The sequence below is a fragment of the Antrostomus carolinensis genome, unplaced genomic scaffold (assembly GCF_000700745.2).
Source record: "Antrostomus carolinensis isolate BGI_N321 unplaced genomic scaffold, ASM70074v2 scaffold11709, whole genome shotgun sequence".
Classification (NCBI taxonomy): Eukaryota; Metazoa; Chordata; class Aves; order Caprimulgiformes; family Caprimulgidae; genus Antrostomus; species Antrostomus carolinensis.
The window spans coordinates 17,497-37,049 of record NW_010340675.1 but is presented as its reverse complement, the minus strand read 5'-3'; the positions used below and the strand labels follow the sequence as shown (position 1 = coordinate 37,049).

The following is a 19,553-nucleotide window of genomic DNA, read 5'->3' as shown; positions in this document are numbered from 1 at the left end:
CTGCCCCTCCTTCTTCACTGACCTTGGTGTGTTTGCAAGGGCTGTTTCTCTCGCATCATCTCACTTCTCTCTCTGACTGCAAAATGCCCAGTTTTTTTCTCTTCCCCTCCTTAATTATATTATCCCAGAGGTGTTACTGTGGGCCACCGGCAGGTCCATCTTGAAGCCAGCTGGCATTGGCTGTGTCTGACATGGGGGAAGCTTCTGGCAGCTTCTCACACAGGCCACCCTTACAACTTTTTTCTTTTTTTTCTTTCAGTTTTTCAGCCGTGGGCCAAATGTACTGCATCAAGACATCAGTGCCCCACAAGCTGCATTCTTTTCACCTCTTCAAAAAGTGATGTTGCCTCCAAATACCTTTCAAGGGAAAGTGGCCTTTATAACTGGTGGAGGTACTGGGATTGGCAAAGGGATGACAACAACTTTGTCCGGTTTAGGTGCCACGTGTGTTATAGCGAGCCGGTAAATATTAACGAAGGCATTTTAGAGCTTTCATTTAGTATTGAATGCTGAATGGATCTGTTATCTTCTTCATAATGTATCTTCCTTTCTTCTTCATAAACTGGATAGATTTATTCTATTTACTCCATTTCAGTACACTTTTAAATTACAGTATCATATTGTAAATACTAGAAACTTGCAGGTCCATCTACAAATGACTAATGGTGTAACCAGCAGTAGGAAGAAATAAACTAAACACATTTCCATGAAATGCGCCAGCAAAATAAACAACCCAGAATATTAGACATAAATTCATGTAAAGCCTGAAAGAGAACAAAAAATTGAAATGGCCCATTGTTGAACATTTTGGATATATTATAGCAGGGGTTCTTCGTACAGATTTGAATTGCAATAAGAATTAAAGCCATTCCTCTTAATTCTCATGACTTTAAAAACAGCCTTGATTTTCTCTTAATGAAGATAATCTTTCTACAGTTCTCTTAAGTAGCACTACAGTAAAGACTAGAAAAACAATCTTATTTTTAATCAAAATAAACGAGTGTTGTGACATTCATCCAAACTTTTTTGGATGCATGAATATGCATGTCTCTTCTAAAATACTAGTAGAGTATTAGCTAAAACTAAGTTTATGATTATGTACTCAGAATGAAATTTTTCTTCCAGCTTATCACGTTTGATTGGTTTAAGATAGTCTCTTACTGTACTCACTTCTGAGTTGCTCTGAAGTAGCACTAACCAGAAATTACTTAGATTTAAAGTTTTCTTTCAGAAAGTTAGTGACTAAACATAGTTTTTTATCTTAAAGCTCAGTTTTCATTAAAATCAGCAACATCCATGTGTGCACATATTTGCTCAGAAAAAAATAAGCAGATTTTATTAATCTGAATTGTAATTGCATTTAACTGAAATTTAGTGACATTGTATACTTATTTTTAGGAAGCTAGATGTTTTGAAAGCAACAGCAGAAGAAATTTCTTCTAAAACAGGGAATAAGGTAAATTTTCACAGAATTATGAATATGTCACTTATTATACTTTAAATGGTTATAGGATTTTTATGCATTTATGTGCTTCTGTGGGCTTGCTTAATTTATGAGTGATATAGTTTTGAAGTCTTACAGCTGCCTTTCCATTTTTATTTAGGTTCATGCCATCCAGTGTGATGTGAGAGATCCAGTTTCAGTTAAGAATGCTGTTGCTGAAATAATCCAGGTGGCAGGACATCCTGATGTAAGTGTTCTAGTGAAAGGAAGAAACTTCATTACTGAAAATACTCTGCATAGCAGATGTGAAGAAAGTTACTATGATAGAAAGTTAATGGAATCTAAAGAGACACTAGACAAAAAGTGACCATACTTCAAGATGAAGCTAACATTCACAGTTAGACTGGTTACTCTGTTCCTGTGGTTCTTGAAATACTTAGTGGCCAAGTAGACAAAATGTAGTTGTCCTTACTCTAAGGACTAACAGGTTCTGTGTAAGCAGTGGGACAATTATGATGTGATTCTCTGAAATAATTAAGTGAACAGAACATTGCCCTTAAATCCTCCTGAAAAGGTGATTTATCTGTGTTCTTACCGAATTACACGTGTTGCTTATTAACAGCATGTTTCACAAATTAGAAATGGAAGTAATCATAAACCTCTTCTTTGGTCCTTGCTTAGCTTATTAAAATACACAAATAAGGTTCCAACTTGAAAACTAAATTCTCATAAAATCAAGAAAAAAATCTTCAGTCAAGCTAAGCATCTGTTTTTTAATAGTTTGGCACAAAATATAGGGCTCTTAACATCGGACTGTTGCTTTAAGAAGGGTGGTCTAGTGGAGTCTGAACAATGATATCACCAAACTGATTTGATTGTGAGAGAAATAACTAGTTTTCTGACAGAAAGTGTGATGGGGGTGTTAATATCAATGTAAAGGATAGTCAGTGAGATTTAAGCTGTTTACTGTAGATTTAGAACTGTCATCTGTGTATTGTAGACACTTTCCATTCACCAGTAGCTTCCTAAAGACATAGAAGAGAACCTACTGAATTCTAAACGTGGTAAGAAATGGAGAAACTATTTCTCACAGCTATATGCTATAACAGTGCTATAAAATAAAACGTCTCACTGTCCTAATTTGTAGACAAGATACTCTGGATATTATTTTGACTAGTAGTTACTGCAGTTTTTGACAAAAGCACATAACGATCTCCGGGTTTCAAGTGTGTGCAGAGAGGGAGGAGACTTCTTTCCTATATATTACATTTTCAGTACACCAGTAATTTTCTGAATAAATACTTCCTGTGACTTGTTTTTTACAAGCATTTCCTTTCTCTTTAATTTTACATATTCTGTGTTTTTAAGAGAGACTGCAGATTAAATTGCATATTCAGTTCTTTTTGTCCAGTTTTTCTCTTAGTGGCAGTCATGACACTAAGTTTATGAATACTGCAAGCCTGGGTATCACTGTCACTGTACCTGTGCGGTGAGATCTCAGAGACAGAAGTTAATGGCATTATCATATTCCTTCTAGCTTTGTTTTGTCCATTTTGTCCCCAGGACTGTTACTGCAAATTAGAAAGCAGTCACTCTTTTGTCATATAGATTGTTTTGGCAGTCATATGTGTCTACATACCTCCAAGATCTTATCATGCAGTCCTTAGTTCACTAGTTTTATTATTGTGTCTTCACTATGTTTATTCAGTGATTCAAGTAACCTCCTCAGTACTTTGAGGTGTTTGGATTTTTTTTGTTTTTCTTCAAACTGTAGAGAGCCCTTAAAGTTGTATTTGCCATCTGTATGTATAATTTATGGCCATTGTATTTTTTTGTTTTATACTTATGCAATATGTGCTGTGCTCTGTTTTGTTATTGAAAATTCTAATGTTTTAATTTAGCCCAGAAGTTCTTCAGAACAAAGACTTTTTTATGTGTAAACCTATGTGAATCTAGGTGTCATTCCATAAGTAATACACCATTTAATTGCTTCAACTCATCATATTATTATTAAATATACAAGATCTGGCCACATAAGTTTTGCTTATGTGGTGCTTAGTCCCCCCAAAAAATACATCTAACTTGCTAGCTTGAAGTGCTAGGCAGATAATATATTGAAAGTATCCTCTGACTAATTATTGTTTGTAGAAAGGCAACAAGTGACAGATACACATCCGTTCAAAAAAAGTTTTGTAGTAGTTGCTTGCAGTTCACTAAATCATAACACTGTCACAGAATCACAGAATGTTAGGGTTTGGAAGGGACCTCGAAAGATCATCTAGTCCAATCCCCCTGACGGAGCAATAACACATAGATGAGATCACACAGGAAGGCGTCCAGGTGGGTCTTGAATGTCTCCAGAGAAGGAGACTCCACAGCCTCCCTGGGCAGCCTGTCCCAGTGCTCTGTCACCCTCACTGTAAAGAAGTTTCTTCTCAAGTTTAAGCGGAACCTCCTGTGTTCCAGCTCACACCCATTGCTCCTTGTCCTATCATTGGGCATCACTGAGAAGAGCCTGGCTCCATCATCCTGACATTCACCCTTTACATATTTATAAACATTAATGAGGTCACCCCTCAGTCTCCTCTTCTCCAAGCTAAAGAGACCCAGCTCCCTCAGCCTTTCCTCATAGGGAGATGCTCCACTCCCTTAATCATCTTGGTGGCTCTGTGCTGGACTCTCTCAAGCAGTTCCCTGTCCTTCTTGAACTGAGGGGCCCAGAACTGGACACAATATTCTTTCTTTCTCATGACTGATTAGACTTCCTGTTATGCAACAGTCAGCTAATTCAGACTTTAGTCATCAGGTTACCTGAAGTTATTTTGCTTTTCTTCCCATGCACTCATTCCATTAAATATGATACTTGACCTTGGAACAGACAAACTTTTCTTTTAGGATGCACTTGAGACACTAAGGAAAACAGTGACTTAAGTCTCCATCTACATTTACAGTTCCTCTGTACTAGATTAGTAACTACAGCAGTTTGGAAGTACATCTCATTTTCTGATATTGATACATATCTATGCTTCAGATGTTACAATTTCTGATGGATTATTTTCTCTCTCCCCCCCTGCCATTTAATGAGCATATTTTTACTTTTCTACCTGGAAACACTAAGAAGTTCCTTGTCAATTCTTTGCTTTTCACTCAGGAAGAGTTATTTTTGCTTAACTCTTAGGTTTTCCTTCATATCTTTCAGGTTGTGATAAACAACGCAGCTGGAAATTTTATTTCCCCTTCTGAACGACTTTCTGCTAATGCATGGAAAACAATAACTGATATTGTGCTTAATGGTACTGCTTTTGTAACTCTGGAAATTGGAAAGGAGCTCATTAAAGTACAAAAAGGTATGTTAAACTTCAGATAAATGGTAACTAAGCATTGTGACATAATATCATTACTTGCTTTCCTTGCCTTACTATTGTTATAGCCAGACTTGAGAGTTTAAAAAGAAACACGATTTTTAACAGCCTACATATTTTCTAGAAAAAACTTCATTTTCAGTAAAGCTGTACTTAAATATCACACAGTAGAACTGACTAGCAATTACTTTGTTGTAGAATCTGCCCTTAAAGTTGGACCCAAGGGCTATGAGGTTGGATATAAAAATCTAATTGCAGAGTTTGTATCAGTTGTAAAAAGTTTTTAAAATTAAAAAAATAAGACTTTGTTTGAAACATATGCTCTTACTTCCTTTGAGTCTTCTATATCTATGTTGGTTTCATTGAGCAACTGAACACATGGCATTTATTTAAATGAACAGCAAGTCAGGATATCACTTTGAATTTTCCTCCTACACTTAAATAAATAAAATTCACAGCTGTGCTAATAGCACTAGAGAATATTAACTTTGAGATAATTTGAAAAAGAAATAAAAAATTGAAATCAGTATTAGATTTTACTTTCCCAGATATAATTCTTAGTTCTAGACTACCTACGAGCTTAATCCAATATTTTGGCTTTACCTCAAAAATGTGATAGTTCTTTGATATACTGTTTAGCCAAAGATTTATCCAACTAGGTTATTGTCTTCAAGTAAAAGATCATGTATGCCCTTCTATGTTATATCATAGATTATATACAAAGAACTGCTTTCATTTTACATTATTTTCTAGTTATCAGTTAAAAAACATTGAGCTTCTTTTTTTATCAGAATGATATAATCTCAAATAGCATTTAAAAGCAGTGCAGTATATTATGGTTTTCCATGTGCCCTCACTTCTGAATCCTCTTTTCTAGGTACAGCTTCTGTATTGAAATAATCTTTTTGTATTTGCACTGTATTTCTCTAAATCCTGAATTAGTTGAATTTCTTCAAAACTCCTCTCCAAAAAGTATTCAGTCGTTTTATACTATTTAATGATGACAGTATAAAGTTAATGTTATTTCACTAAGTCTGTAACAGTTTTGGTTAGTTGACAAGGTATTACTCACATAAATTTTAGCAGCACATTAAAAAATTATTTCCACCATTCTAGTGCTAATATTCCCACATTAAAAACCCATCCCCAACTCTGACTTACTACATCATTATAGCAAACTATTGTAATAGTTTGCTTTATGGCCTTCCAGATGCATGCCTTGTCTCCCTATAGTAATGTGAAATGCTGCTTTAAAAATGCCTTTGTCTCCACTACTACAGAGTGAAAAACTGCTTTGCTTGTTTCCACCCTCAAATTTGGCAAAATCCAGAAGTCATTCACCTTCATGTTGTGTCTCTTCCTTTCACTTCTAAGCTTGCAAAACACGTTAATATCTTATCATAGAATCATAGAATGGTTTGGGTTGGAAGGGACCTTAAAGATCAGGTAGTTCCAATCCCCCTGCCATCAGCAGGGACACCTTCCACTAGACCAGGTTGCTCAAAGCCTCATCCAGCCTGGTCTTAAACACTTCCAAGGAGGGGGCATCCACAACTTCCTTGGGCAACCTGTTCCAGTGTCTGACCACCCTCACAGTGAAGAATTTCTTCCTAATATCTAATCTAAACCTGCCCTCTTTCAGCTTAAACCCATTTCCCCTTGTTCTGTCATTAACTGCTCTTATGAAAAGTCCTTCCCCAGCTTTCTTGTAGGCCCCCTTCAGGTACTGGAAGGCTGCTATAAGATCTTTTGCTATTACTTGCACACCTTCTTTTTAGGGGATTCCGTTTGTATATAAGACTTTTTATTTAAGACTTTAAGACATGTTTTTGCAAGTAAATCAAGTGTACCTGTTTGTCCTCACATTCTCCACCTTGATTTTCTTCTAGTTGCTTGGGTTTTTAAAGTTTGAGCGAAGACCTTGATTTCTGAGTGATGGAGATGCTACCTAATGCAAATATTTTAGAACAGTCTGTGAGGATGCTATACATCTGACAGTTACTAGAAGACTGGCACATCCTTTAGGTCTGCAGCATGACCTAAATTAAACCTAACTTAGTAAATAGGAGAAGTGTTCTGCTTTTAGTCTCTATGTTTGTACTGGTTTTTAAAAGGGGTTTGTAATCTGCTAGTGCATTATTTATTTATACACTAAAGTTTTACAAAATGAGAGACATCGTCCATTTTATGAACAAAGGCTTTAGAAATAAAAATTATGTATGAACTGAAGTGTACTTAAAACTTCACAGCTGTAAATTTATCAGTCATTATTGCTTCTGTGTTAGGTTCACCCAACTCACCTCTATTCAACCTGTATTTTAAAAATTCTATGGTTTAAATTCTGCAAAATGTATAATTAACGATCAACTCTAGATAAACTTCTGAGTTGTTCTGTGTTTTTTGCCTGTGTTGATTTTTATTTTCAAAGTCTCTCAGTGTAGACTACTTTTTAGTAAATAGGCTCTGTGGTTTCTGGATGTCAGCTGGCATTTCTGTCAGTGCTTGTTTATAGTTCTCTTTAGTTTATCTTGTATAACATAACTTATTTTTTAACTGAGTCTGTATTTCATCGTCACATGTATTCTATCAGTAACATATATTGTTTTAGAAATATCTCTTGGGTAGCTATTTTAATTAAATTATTTTAAAAATACAATAAGTAGAACAGTTATTTTAGTTACTGTGGCATAAGTAGTGAACTATCATCCCTTGACCTCCATTTCCCAGTTACAGTAAGTTGATGCTAGTCATTGATGAGACAGTTAGAATTTCCAGGCTTCTATAAATGACAGATTAATTAAACAGTTGCAGTTTCCATTATTTTCCATAATGTTTTTGCTAAATCTCCTATAAAATGTATCATACAAAAGAAAGTGGTCATCTTCTAATGCCATTTGTTGTGATAATAATGGGAAAAAGTTATGCAGGTTAACTCTGTCACAAGCTCTACTGCAGAAAAAGCTTCTGAAAATTTATTAAAAAACCTTTTTTACTTCTGCATAAACTTTAACTTAAGCCCTAAACTGTATCATTTTAAGATTATGCCAAATCCCTTTGTTAATGGTGAATTTTATTTTTTTTTTTTTTCAGGTGAGAGTTGATAAAATTAGGGCAAATTACTTGGTTAGTGACCACTAGACTAGGTCAGCTTCTAAAAAGACACTAAGAGCTTAGGCTTTCACTCCAGTTAGACTGATTTGTACATGTAAATTCATTATTGGTAGAATCATAGAATCATGGAATTGTTTTGGTTGCAAAAGACCTTTTAAGATCATAGAGGCCAACTGAAAACCCGAGTGCCAAATCCACCACTAAACCATGTCCCTAAGCACCTCATCTACACATCTTTTAAATACCTCCAGGGATGGTGACTGAAGCACTTCCCTGGGCAGCCTGTTCCAATGTTTTATAACCCTTTCAGTGAAGAAATTTTTTCTAATAGTATCCAATCTAAACTTCCTCTGGCGCAACTTGAGGCCATTTCCTCTTGTCCTATCACTTGTTATTTGGGAGAAGAGACCAACACCCACATTTCCACGCCCTCCTTTCAGGTAGTTCTAGAGAGCGATAAGGTCTCCCCTCAGCCTCCTTTTCTTGACTGAACAACCGCAGTTCCCTCAGCCGCTACTCATAAAACTTGTGCTCTAAAGTCTGAGGATTTAGACCTTTGAAGCTGAATCAATACCTATTTACATTTACATGGAACAACTCTTAACATTCAGGGAACTGAAATAAAAAGGTTTGAAAACAAAACTTCCAAGACTAGATTTTTAAAATACCTTTTCACAACTCAGAGGGAAAAGGCATCCCTAACGCTTGAGCTGCAAACTTCTGTACCACTGAGGTTACTTTTTTTTGTCTTACGTTCAGAGTTTGATCTTCATGCCTTTTTTTTGTTGTTGTTGTTGTTTGGTGTGGGTTTCTTTAAAAATGTTTTTGCAACTTCCAGGAGCAGCATTCCTGTCTATTACAACAATTTATGCAGAGAGTGGTTCAGGATTTGTGTTGCCGAGCGCTTCTGCCAAAGCTGGTGTAGAAGCAATGAGCAAGTGAGTAATACAGCAAAATGTGTTCTGCTTTTCACATCCTTGAGAAAGGGTAATTGGTCTATAAAAATTGAGCTAGTTGGTATAGTCCTCTTATTCCATTGTATCATGAGAGAACCTTCCAGCCTCCAGTATCCTGGCAAGAAAATAGCATGCTGACAGCTTCTTAGAGAAGGAAGTATTAACTTCTATTATTGTGATGATTTTTATCACAAGGATGAGATAAGGACAAGTGGAATTACTTCTTTTGGCAATGGCAAGTTCTAAAGTTTCAATTACACAGTTTCAATTATCAGATTCTCTTGCATTCTCATAAGCGAACCAGCGCTGACAGACAGTTATTAGGGGAACTGTTGGAGGTCTATAGTGCCTTCCACTTTCTTTTGCCTCAGGAAGAGGTGTACTTGTATTTGGATGGAGTATACTGTTGCTTCACCTATCTAGTTACATAAAGAAATGTGTTTTCTATCAGTATTTTAAATTAAAGTCTGCAGTTTTGCTTAATTCAGAGTAGTATAATATGACGTATCCATGATAGGATACAAACAAAACAAACAAAAAATGAAAACAAAACCAAAAGGATTTCTATCATTATTAACTATAGGGCAATCCTTCATAGCAAATGTGGGACTCCTCTGCACTTTGACAGAAGGAATTGAATAGTTTGGCAGCCTTTTAGTAACTATAATTCTTTATCCAGAAAAAAATGAGGGAATGGGTGATGGTCTTGATTTCTGTGCTATAGAGCTGTAACTGAAGTGTGTACTTTTCAGAGACTTTATGACTCAGCTAATTCATTCACCTTAAAAGACAATCTGTATGAAGTAGTGCTTATGCAAAGAAAATGTTACCATAAAGCAAAATTATTCTACTGTTCCCATTATTGAATGTAACCTCTGTTTTGTGCTATTTCAGTATTAATGTTGAAAATGTTAGAAATGTGCACTTGTGGGACAGTCTGAATTACCAGAGAGGGATGTTGGCGCAACAGCTGTTTGTCAAGGAATTTAGGTGCCAAAATCATCTGTATGATTTGTGAAGGAGAAAGATTTGCTCCTTAATGCTTTTTTATCTTTGATGCATCTATTACATTAATATTCGTCTGTGAATGTGATTTTTTTTTTTTTTTTTTTTCCTCTGAAATCTTTTTGTTAAGAGCAAAAAACCACTTAAGTAGAAATGCCTGTTTCAGGAAAATTCTAGTATTTACACGTTTGGTTCATTTTTTTAAATGAATAACATTATTAAAATATTGTGTTTAAAATACTGTTGCATTCTGTTAATGAATTTTTAGGTCTCTTGCGGCTGAATGGGGTAAATATGGCATGAGATTCAATGTGATTCAACCAGGTCCAATAAAAACAAAGGTACATAGCATGAAGTGAAACACAGCCTTGAATATGCTTTGTAGTACAGAGTTAACTATAAGATAAATCTAGTCTTTTCTGTAACAGTTAAATTCAAGTTAAGATTTCCTTGGTGGTCAAGACTGTGCTGGAATATTGAACATGCTGCCTCTCAATAGTTCTTTTGTAACAGAATTTCTTGAACTTCTGAAACCTGCCACTGCCCCATCTACTACACTAATATAAATGAAACCTTTTTTTTAATGTTTGAAAGAAATGATATATCAAAATATTTAATGTTAATTCTTATCAACTATATGTACCTAGTTTGTCAAGTGAAGTGAATTCACACTTGGTGGAGAGAAAGTGCCTATTTCTGCCTGGACTCCTAATTTTTAAACAAAGCATCTCATAAATTCCAAAATTTCAGAATCTTTTAGGTATATGAGAGCAGAATCTCACTACTTTTGTTGAAAGTCGCAAAACTAGGAAGAGAAAACCTTAAGTCAGCAAGGAAATATGAAGCTTTAATATGAGTGAAAAGGAGAACTGGAGAGTTTGAAGGAAGTAATCCAGACCAGCTGGAACAGGAAGAAAAAATAGCAGTCCTGCAGGAGGAGAGGGGAGGATCTGTTTCCCATTGAATCCAAATGTTACAATTATGAGCAGTAACAGTTAATAATGGTATTACTACTACCTGTAAAATGTTTCACAGTTGGTTTTGCTGCTGTTTTGGAGGTAGGGATGCAGTTGCTTCTTTTTTTTCTTCTTTTTCTTTTTATTTCCCTTTTTTCCTTTTCTCAGTATTAGATGCTACATTGGACAGCTCAGTTTTACCTTTGTTGACTGTAAAGAAAGATAAGTGACAGTATCAGCAGAGTTGTAAGAATATTGAAACATCACAGGATCAGATACCACCTTGCATCTGGTGGAATTTTAGGCAGGAGTAGAAGAAAAACATTTAATGACATTTCTTCTTTATGTCTCCAGCCTCTGACAGTCTGTGGCCCAGGGATTTTGATACAGTTGATATCTCTTCATATTGTAACCATCTTGATGGGTTTTTTTCTTCCGTTGGTCTGCACTGTTCCTTTTTGATACCATATAAACGTTTGTCGTACACTATATCATGTGGCAAGATCACTCTGATTTACAGATTGTCATAATTTTTGGCAAGTTAACTGCTTTAAATGTCAATATTGCCACCTCCCATTAATGTTTCTGATTTAAACTAATAGTATATATTCCACTTGAGAGGCTATGTGTTCTTAATGAAGTACTACATTCCAAGTTAAAATTTCCCTGAAAGCATAAAAATGCAGACTGGCTTTACTTAAAACAGTGTATTGCAAAATCAAGGCTTTCTGCCTTAGGGACTACACCCACGTCTTTAAAAAACACTGTTGCAAGTCATGATAGGAAAAGGAAAAAATGTACAAGTGCAGTACTGTTAAGCTTGTAAACTGACATTTAAAAACATGGCAATAGAAGACTTAAATGGTGTGAATAAAGACATGATTAGATAAATTACAATGAGCTTTAACTCTCATAACTTCAGTAACTTAACTTAAATGTTACTTATAAATTTCTGATTTTGCCTGAGGAGGTTGTTTCTTTGTGGAGGAGCCAGGGAGAACAAAAAAATTCTTCTGTTTCCCATGCCATTCTAAACTATTCAAATACTAAAACTTCCAGTGACTTAGTTGAGTTCTAGCCATAGGTGCAATTTAACTGAACTTGATTTTTTTTTTTTTCCTCTTTTCAGGTTTATTTTGTGTCATGTGTAATTTTTCTGTCACTTTTCTGCTCCTCTTCTCTCCTTGTTCCTCTCCCCTGTCCATGCAGCAACTTTGATTCTCGCTTATTTCCTCAAGTTTTTATCAAGAGTGTTTGGGAAACAAAGATTATTAACCCCTTTTGTTTTTCATAGATGATGGTTGACTATCCCAAACTTATTAAATTCCAGTTTATCACCCCCAGTAGATGCTTATCAGTGGAACAGGGATAAATTCAGTTTTCTATTCTCTGCTTCTTTTTCATCCTACTGATAAAGATGGTGTAGACAGTTTACTTACAAATGTTAACTTCCTTATTGTTTGTGAAGAGTCAGATCTCTGTTGGATTTTAATTTCTGATATAGTTGGTTTTTGGTTTTGTGGTTTTGTTTTTTTTTTTCCCCCAAAAATGTTTCTCTGAATTTTCAGGGTGCTTTTAGCCGCCTTGATCCAACAGGCACATTTGAGAAGAAAATGATTGAGAGGATTCCCTGTGGCCGTCTGGGAACTGTAGAAGAAATTGCAAATCTTGCTGCCTATTTCTGCAGTGACTATGCAAGCTGGGTTAATGGAGCAGTGAGTTTTGGTTCATCTTGTTTATACAATTAACCTGATGATAGTCTGAGTTTTGCTGATATTTTTTTAAAGCCCTGGTTTCAGAATTGAAACAAAAACTGTTACTTTGAAATTCTTTGCAAACATTCTTACCCTTTTAATTGTAATGCATGGTAGTTAGTACCTTTAAAAAAAACTTCTAAAAATTATTGAATTACATTATTTTGAACATGTTTTTTTCTGATCCAAATCAATAAAAATTACTTTTATAGTTCATAACAAGGGAATGCTACAGAAAAATCACCATTATTAAGTAAACTGCTTATGCTTTTTCTAGGTAATTAGAATGGATGGTGGAGAATATGTTTCTATGGCAGGAGAATTCAATGACCTGCACAAGGTATTAAATTATTTGCTTGCTATTTTACATTCAAACAAATACTTAGATGTGTAATTATTAAATGGAATTCCAATAAAATGTTCTTTTCTTTTATTAGGTTACCAAAGAGCAGTGGGATATGATGGAAGCAATGATTAGAAAAACAAAAGGCTCTTAAAGTACGTTATGGTGGAGATTTTTGGAAATTAACCACTACTTTTTTATTAATATTTAGAAATAACCAATTAAGAAATAGCCTTCAAAATCTTTTGTATACTGATTTAAATAAAATATTTTGAAGTTGTCATTTTTTTAATATAGCATGTATATTTTTCCCAACTACAATCTAATCTATTGCCAATAGTGAACAACAGTTGTTCATTGAAATTTTATTGTTATTTAGATTATGTCTTAAATAGCCATGCTGTGGTCTACAATTAGCTTTTTCAGACTTTTTTTTTTTTTCCTCAGATATGTGCAAGTCTCTTTTAATGTGATAATTCTAATAGTGTTTCAGGACTATCATAACTGAATGTAATTGTTAATCTGAGGAAAAATTTAAGAGATTAAGTTCTAATCTTCACACTTCAGTAATAAATCGTAAACTTGCATATAACAAAGTTTCAGGGTATCAGCAGGACTTTATACACTGAGATAGGATGTAACTCCTGTGGTTACTTACAAAGTCTTGAAATACCTGACTGTCTTGGTCTCATCTTTTGCTGACATTTTCAGTCTGTTAATTATCTTATCCTGAACTTTAAAAATGACATTTAAGGATTTGCAATGCCTTTCTGAGGAGTTCACTCTTTGTCATGATTAAGTTAACGTTCTTGAAAATGAGAAACTAAAAATCATTTGCTGTTAATGTATGTGGGACTAAGCGAGTCTCTCCATAAAAAATGGTTTACTTAAGACTGGTAAAGGACATCAGTAAATGGGCACTGAAAGTGTTGAAACCTCATTGGTTGAGATTTACAGAAGTCCCTGGGTTTCATTTGCATTCAAAAACTGGTACTAAAAAAGAAGCCTTAAGATGGCATTACCTCTGAATCTAGTCAGTTTATCCATCCCAAATAAGCAGATGATGAAAAAAACAAACCCAAAAACCCTCCAAAACCCCACACAAAACCAAACAAACAATGTTTATTGCTGTCCCTGTTTTAGTATTAGTGCATTTTCCAGTTTAGGGAGTTGCCAGTTATTTGTCCCCCTTGCTTCAAACAACGGATGGAATTCTTCAAAGAAATTAACAGGCTCTGACCTTTACAGCCTGAAACCCATGCCTTTTTTTTTTTTTTTTTTAATTTGTTTAACCCAAGCTCCAGACTGTCCACACATACAAGCATGGACATGGCTGTATGTGTTTTGAAATTGATACAGTGATTTAAGGGTCAGGAATACTGAAGCAATTCAAGGATGTCTTCCTTCAAGTGTGGGCAGCGGTCTTGTCACTTTACCCACACTTCAGGCCATACTTACGTATGCCAGCATCTGACTTTGAAATCATTTGATTGCCTTAATACAAAGCTGAAGCAAACTAATATATGTTCTACTGAAAGGTTGGACTATATTAGTGCAGGCTTCCACATGGCAGCTTTCTCCTGAGAGTGATGGCCCTACGGGAAGTTGAATAGCATCTGTGCCACTGATAGTAAAATAAAGCAAATATGTTTATCATAGCAGCCTTCAAGCTGTCTCTTGAACATAATGTAAAGCTTTTTTGTTGTATCTTGGGTTTTGGTAGGTCTACTGTCAAGATCAAATTCTGACATATCTTTAGCTTGGAGAAGAGACGACTGAGGGGTGACCTTATTAATGTTTATAAATATGTAAAGGGCAAATGTCACGAGAATGGAGCCAGGCTCTTCTCAGTGATGCCCAATGGTAGGACAACGGGCAATGGGTGTGAGCTGGAACACAGGAGGTTCCGCTTAAACTTGAGAAGAAACTTCTTTACAGTGAGGGTGACGGAGCACTGGGACAGGCTGCCCAGGGAGGTTGTGGAGTCTCCTTCTCTGGAGACATTCAAAACCCACCTGGACACCTTTCTATGTGATCTCATTTAGGTTCCTGCTCCGTCAGGGGGATTGGACTAGATGATCTTTTGAGGTCCCTTCCAATCCCTAACATTCTGTGATTATGTGACAGTGTTATGATTTAGTGAACTGCAAGCAACTACTACAAAACTTTTTTTGAAAATTCATTCTGTGATTCTGTAATATCCATGTCTCTTCCCCAAAAAGTGATTTAATTGGGGTTAGGCATGTATATACTGTTGTTTGCTTGTTGTCCTTTGTGTATACTTACATTTTCTCTTTGTATGGGTCACAGTTGTATATAAGGCTTTGACTCTTGGAAAAAAAAAAAGTGTATATGAATAAAAATTAAAAGGCATGTTTGTGAGCTGTGGTCTGATTAAGTATTTCTCTGTGGTATTTAGTAGAGTATCCTCTGGAGATGGGCTGTCAATAAAAATACGTTCCAACTGGTCTCTTGGATCAATGGGTGTGTACAACTTTTACTATAGGGAAGATTGTCATGTGGTTGTAGTACTGGACTGAGACTGAAGATGACCATGTACAGTCTCCAACATTGTCACAGGCTTTTTGGGACTTTAAGTTATTTCTGTTGCTTCTGTTGCATCTGAACAGCAAGGCAGGTACACTTTGCAGCATTCCTTCAGGAAGTGGTGATCTGAAGCAGGGTGACTGGCACATTCCTTTTAGCTCACAAAACATAGGTCCTGGGTGGGGCACAGCTGGAAAAGATCAAGAAAAGAGGCATGTTCTCAGTCTCAACATTAAGTTAGGATCAAGTCTGTACTTGGCTTTGGGGGCTAGAAAGCACTGCTGGCTGCCACATGTTCTAAATCCGTCTCTCTTCCCTGCATATAAAATGATAGTAACAATACTTTTGTTTTTAATCTTGCATACATTTTTTATAATCCTATGTACTATTTAATGTATTTTTTCGACATTGAAAGCAGAGGCATCTTTTTGGTGAGGGTAGGGTGAGATGAAAGAGGAAGGGCAGAGGAGAACAGGGGTATAAGCTTAGCCCAGCTACAGTTCTTTTTTTCCAAATATTTCAGCAGTAGGTACTGCAGTGCTTAGGTATAATGCCTACTGGCATAGTAAATGTCAGAAATCCATTCTGTGGTTTAAACACACAGACCCACTGTTCTTTGGCTCAGTATTGCTTTGCCTGTTTCTGTCCTTTGTTTAGAAAATAAACTTTTTGGAGCTCAGTTCAGAAATGTTTCTTTTCCACAGCAAAAGGCAGTTGGTTCCTGTGCAAAAGTACTTAAAGAATTTAAAGTGCTGTCTCAGTCCTGACCTAAAATTGAAAAATGGAAAGATCTTTGTCTTTCCTTCATTGCTTTACTCATCAGAGAGATTGAGGCCAACTTTACATCTGGGAGAAACTCGCTTTAATTCATAGTGAGCCTTTCAGGGACTGGAGCGCTTTTCTGAACCATCAGAGTTATTGGAATGTGTCCTTTAGGGGTGGGGGTTTTTTGCCTTATTTGATAAGGTCAGAATATTGAAGGGAGGCTCTTAAATCCTGTCTTGTAAATAAATACTGGGTGTTTATTCAGTCAGTAACAGAGTATTTATCACTTGCAGAAACAGGTATTGCTTCTGGAGTAGCTTCTTCTACCTCTTTAACATAGCTAAATGAATTTTTAATTGTAAAGTGACAACAAAACATTTTAAAAGCATACGTTATTCAGTGATAGAACCAGAAAGCATATTTTAAATTTTAATGAGCATCTATAATAAGAACAGAGTCTATTTTGTCTTACCTATACCAATGACATTCATTTCAGACTATGCAAGTTAGTTGCTTTTATATTCTGAACATTCTATCTTGACAAGATATATACAATGTGTTGATGCAGGTTTTAGAAATGGCGTGTATTTTTTTAGAGAGTTACATGTTACAGGTTAGTTTATAAAGTATTTCCTAATATAGTGAAAAAACTGAACTCTGAGCCATCCACTTTTGCAGGAGAATTAAATAGTCTTGATTTAGATTAATTTCCTTTATTAAAAGTTGTTAGACTTTTTAGGGACAGGAGAGGAACATTACTATGAATTCAGAGATGAATCTTCAGGATCTCAAGTTTGTTTTACCTAAATACAATTTAATTGTTTGTTACTAAAGTAGCAACGCATGACATCAGAACTTGGGAAAAGGACAAGAGAAAGTAGCTTTATAGTGACTACCTAACCCGGGTTGTGTCTGGCTTGGCTTGAAAATTCCAAAAGAGCCTGTTTCTAAATGCCCACAAGGATGAGACTATCCTGAAAGAGGATTAAAATATCCCTAAACCCCAAGAGGTGCCCAATCCATAAGCATGCTCTGCGGCTCTGCGTTGCACACACTTAACACAGGCTGACATAAAGCATAGTCATCACAGCTACTTTATTCGAAACATAACAAGAAGGGTAGGAGATAGTATCCACATTGAGTATCCACAAATATGTCTTACACTGACATATTTGCCCCGAAATTGTTACATTCTTGACCCTACCTCAGATTGCCAGTGAGTCACAATGTAAAGGGGATTATGAAATGGTGTTGCTCTGCAGCATAATAATTCTATGGAGATGAAGTTGGAGGGACAAGAAAGTGGAGCAGTGAGTCAGAAAAGGGGACGGTATATATTGGAGATCGTGAAAGGAGTTGCTAGGGTTGCAGAAGCGGTTTAATTTTCATGGGTTTACATGGAAAACTTTCCTGGGATCCAAATACCTAAATAGCTTTTTTAAAATTATTTTTGCATGACCCATCAATCAAAGGTGTTATCACTTCCATGAGCTCATCTTAGAGACACTCATAAGCGGGGATTCATTGTCTGTTTTCAACTGAAAAGTACATTTTGTCTGTCTGATTAAATCTTGAAATTACCCTATTTATTTCAGTTGGTGATTGACTGTCTTTGAACCTATTACAATTTCTTAGATTAATTCTGTGCTGTAAAAGTGGTATTATAGTAAAGGCTTATAAACAAGTTGTAAAAATCATGTGAGGTTACAAGTGAAAGAGATTAGTTGTATTACCTCTTTGCTATGATACCAGAACTGCTGTCAGTCTTTGGTTCTCCTGTTTCTGGGAATTCCCTCCTCTTGAATATTTAAATAACTGTTGAGAATATTGCTATTATTTACCAATTCAAGAATCTGCTTTACAAGCAGAAGATGATGCTGTTTGAGGGAACTATGGGTTCCTACCTGTCCATGCTGGCTTCCAAGTTCATTGGCACATGAACTGATCACTCATCTTTACTTTTGTTCGCATGCTGATAACATGTAAGTAAAGACACTGACTTGCAAGGAAATTTGTACCAGTCTCCATGGAGCATCTTGTGTTGTAGCTGCTAAACGTGTAACCCCACTTTAACTGCTGTAAAACCTCCAGTCTTTTATGTGATAATTTAATATGCAGTAAAATAAAACGTTCTTTGGGATTTCAGTGCATTGGCCTGTTTTTATTTGGTGCAGAGCAACTTCAGTTGCTGTCAGAGGGATTTGGAGGTGTGCAGCACTTTGGAAAATCAGGCCATGTATATTTGGGTGCCTAAATATGGATTCTGAGGTGCCTCACCAACACAGCAAGTAAGTGTGGATTTCAGTATGCCTCCATAACCAGTGATTATAACCATTATGATGATGAGGGCTGAGTATAAGTGCACAAGATGCAAAGTGGAAATTAATCACAAAAAGCAAACATTGTCTAATGAAACAAAGGCTTAATCCTACTTTAAGTGGAGCTTAGCAGCAGTGTATGTGTATTTTGTGAGATGAGTTTCCTTTTATGTGAAAACGCTGCTGGCTGTCAGCATCCTGATCTGTGTTTGAGATTTGCACATAAAATGTGCTGTTTAGAAATTTCATAAGCTTGTGTGGGTAGTCTTTTCAAAGATGCATAACTAAGCTGTAAACAGGGGGAATTAGACCAGTGCAATGATGCTGTGCATGAACTGCTCAGGATAGAACAGTGCAGCAGTGAACAAAAGCCATATGGCTCACTTCAAGGCCTGTTGTTGAATCCTGATTAAATTGTTGGTGAAAATTAGCATGATATTCTCCATAATGGGCAGTGATTTCTGAGTATTTAATAGCTTGAGTGCTTATTTGCAGAGTTATTTTAGTAAAATATGTATTTTTACACAGTAAAATGGTTAATACTTCATTGAAGTGTATCCCAGGTAGCTACATGTCAGTCAGTTTCTCTGTTCAGCAGCAATATCTGCACTACCTCATGAAATTAATTTTTGTGCATGCTATGATTTTTCTTTCAATCTTTTTTTGGTCACTAGATGTCTACCAGAAGAAAGAAGCTTTCAGTCTTCCCTTTCATCACCTCTCTTACCCCCAAGCCTCATTCGGCCCCAGCCCTAACATTTTTAAGAGCTCTGCCCAGGAGTGTTTTAAGAGATTTTAAAACCTGGAGTTTTTACAGCAGGTTTGACTTATACTCATAATTGACTCACTTTGTTTTGCACTGACATAGTAGACACCTTTGCTAGAACTGGGTTTTTAAATTGCTGTCTTTTAATCCAAGTTTTATTTATGAGAAATAACTGCAGGAAACCTTCTGCCTCTGGGTGACTGAGACCTGCTTTCTGTGTCGTGCT

General features: G+C 35.9%; 1 protein-coding gene across 1 annotated transcript; it reads left to right on the top strand.

Moving 5' to 3' along the window:
* Positions 1–262: 262 nt before the first annotated feature.
* DECR1 (2,4-dienoyl-CoA reductase 1) lies at positions 263–13,213 on the top strand. Its single transcript, XM_010176233.2, has 9 exons — positions 263–462; positions 1,399–1,456; positions 1,605–1,691; positions 4,644–4,791; positions 8,756–8,855; positions 10,147–10,219; positions 12,403–12,549; positions 12,866–12,928; positions 13,026–13,213. The coding sequence occupies exons 1-9, from the start codon at positions 341–343 to the stop codon at positions 13,083–13,085; spliced, it is 858 nt and encodes a 285-aa protein (XP_010174535.2). The 5' UTR covers positions 263–340; the 3' UTR covers positions 13,086–13,213.
* The last annotated feature ends 6,340 nt before the right edge of the window (positions 13,214–19,553 follow it).

Coding starts and splice junctions, on each gene's coding strand:
- DECR1 (XM_010176233.2), top strand. CDS start 341: ATGTTGCCTCCAAATACCTTTCAAGGGAAAGTGGCCTTTATAACTGGT. Junction 1,457..1,604: donor CTTCTAAAACAGGGAATAAG/GTAAATTTTCAC, acceptor ATTTTTATTTAG/GTTCATGCCATCCAGTGTGA. Junction 12,550..12,865: donor CAAGCTGGGTTAATGGAGCA/GTGAGTTTTGGT, acceptor TGCTTTTTCTAG/GTAATTAGAATGGATGGTGG.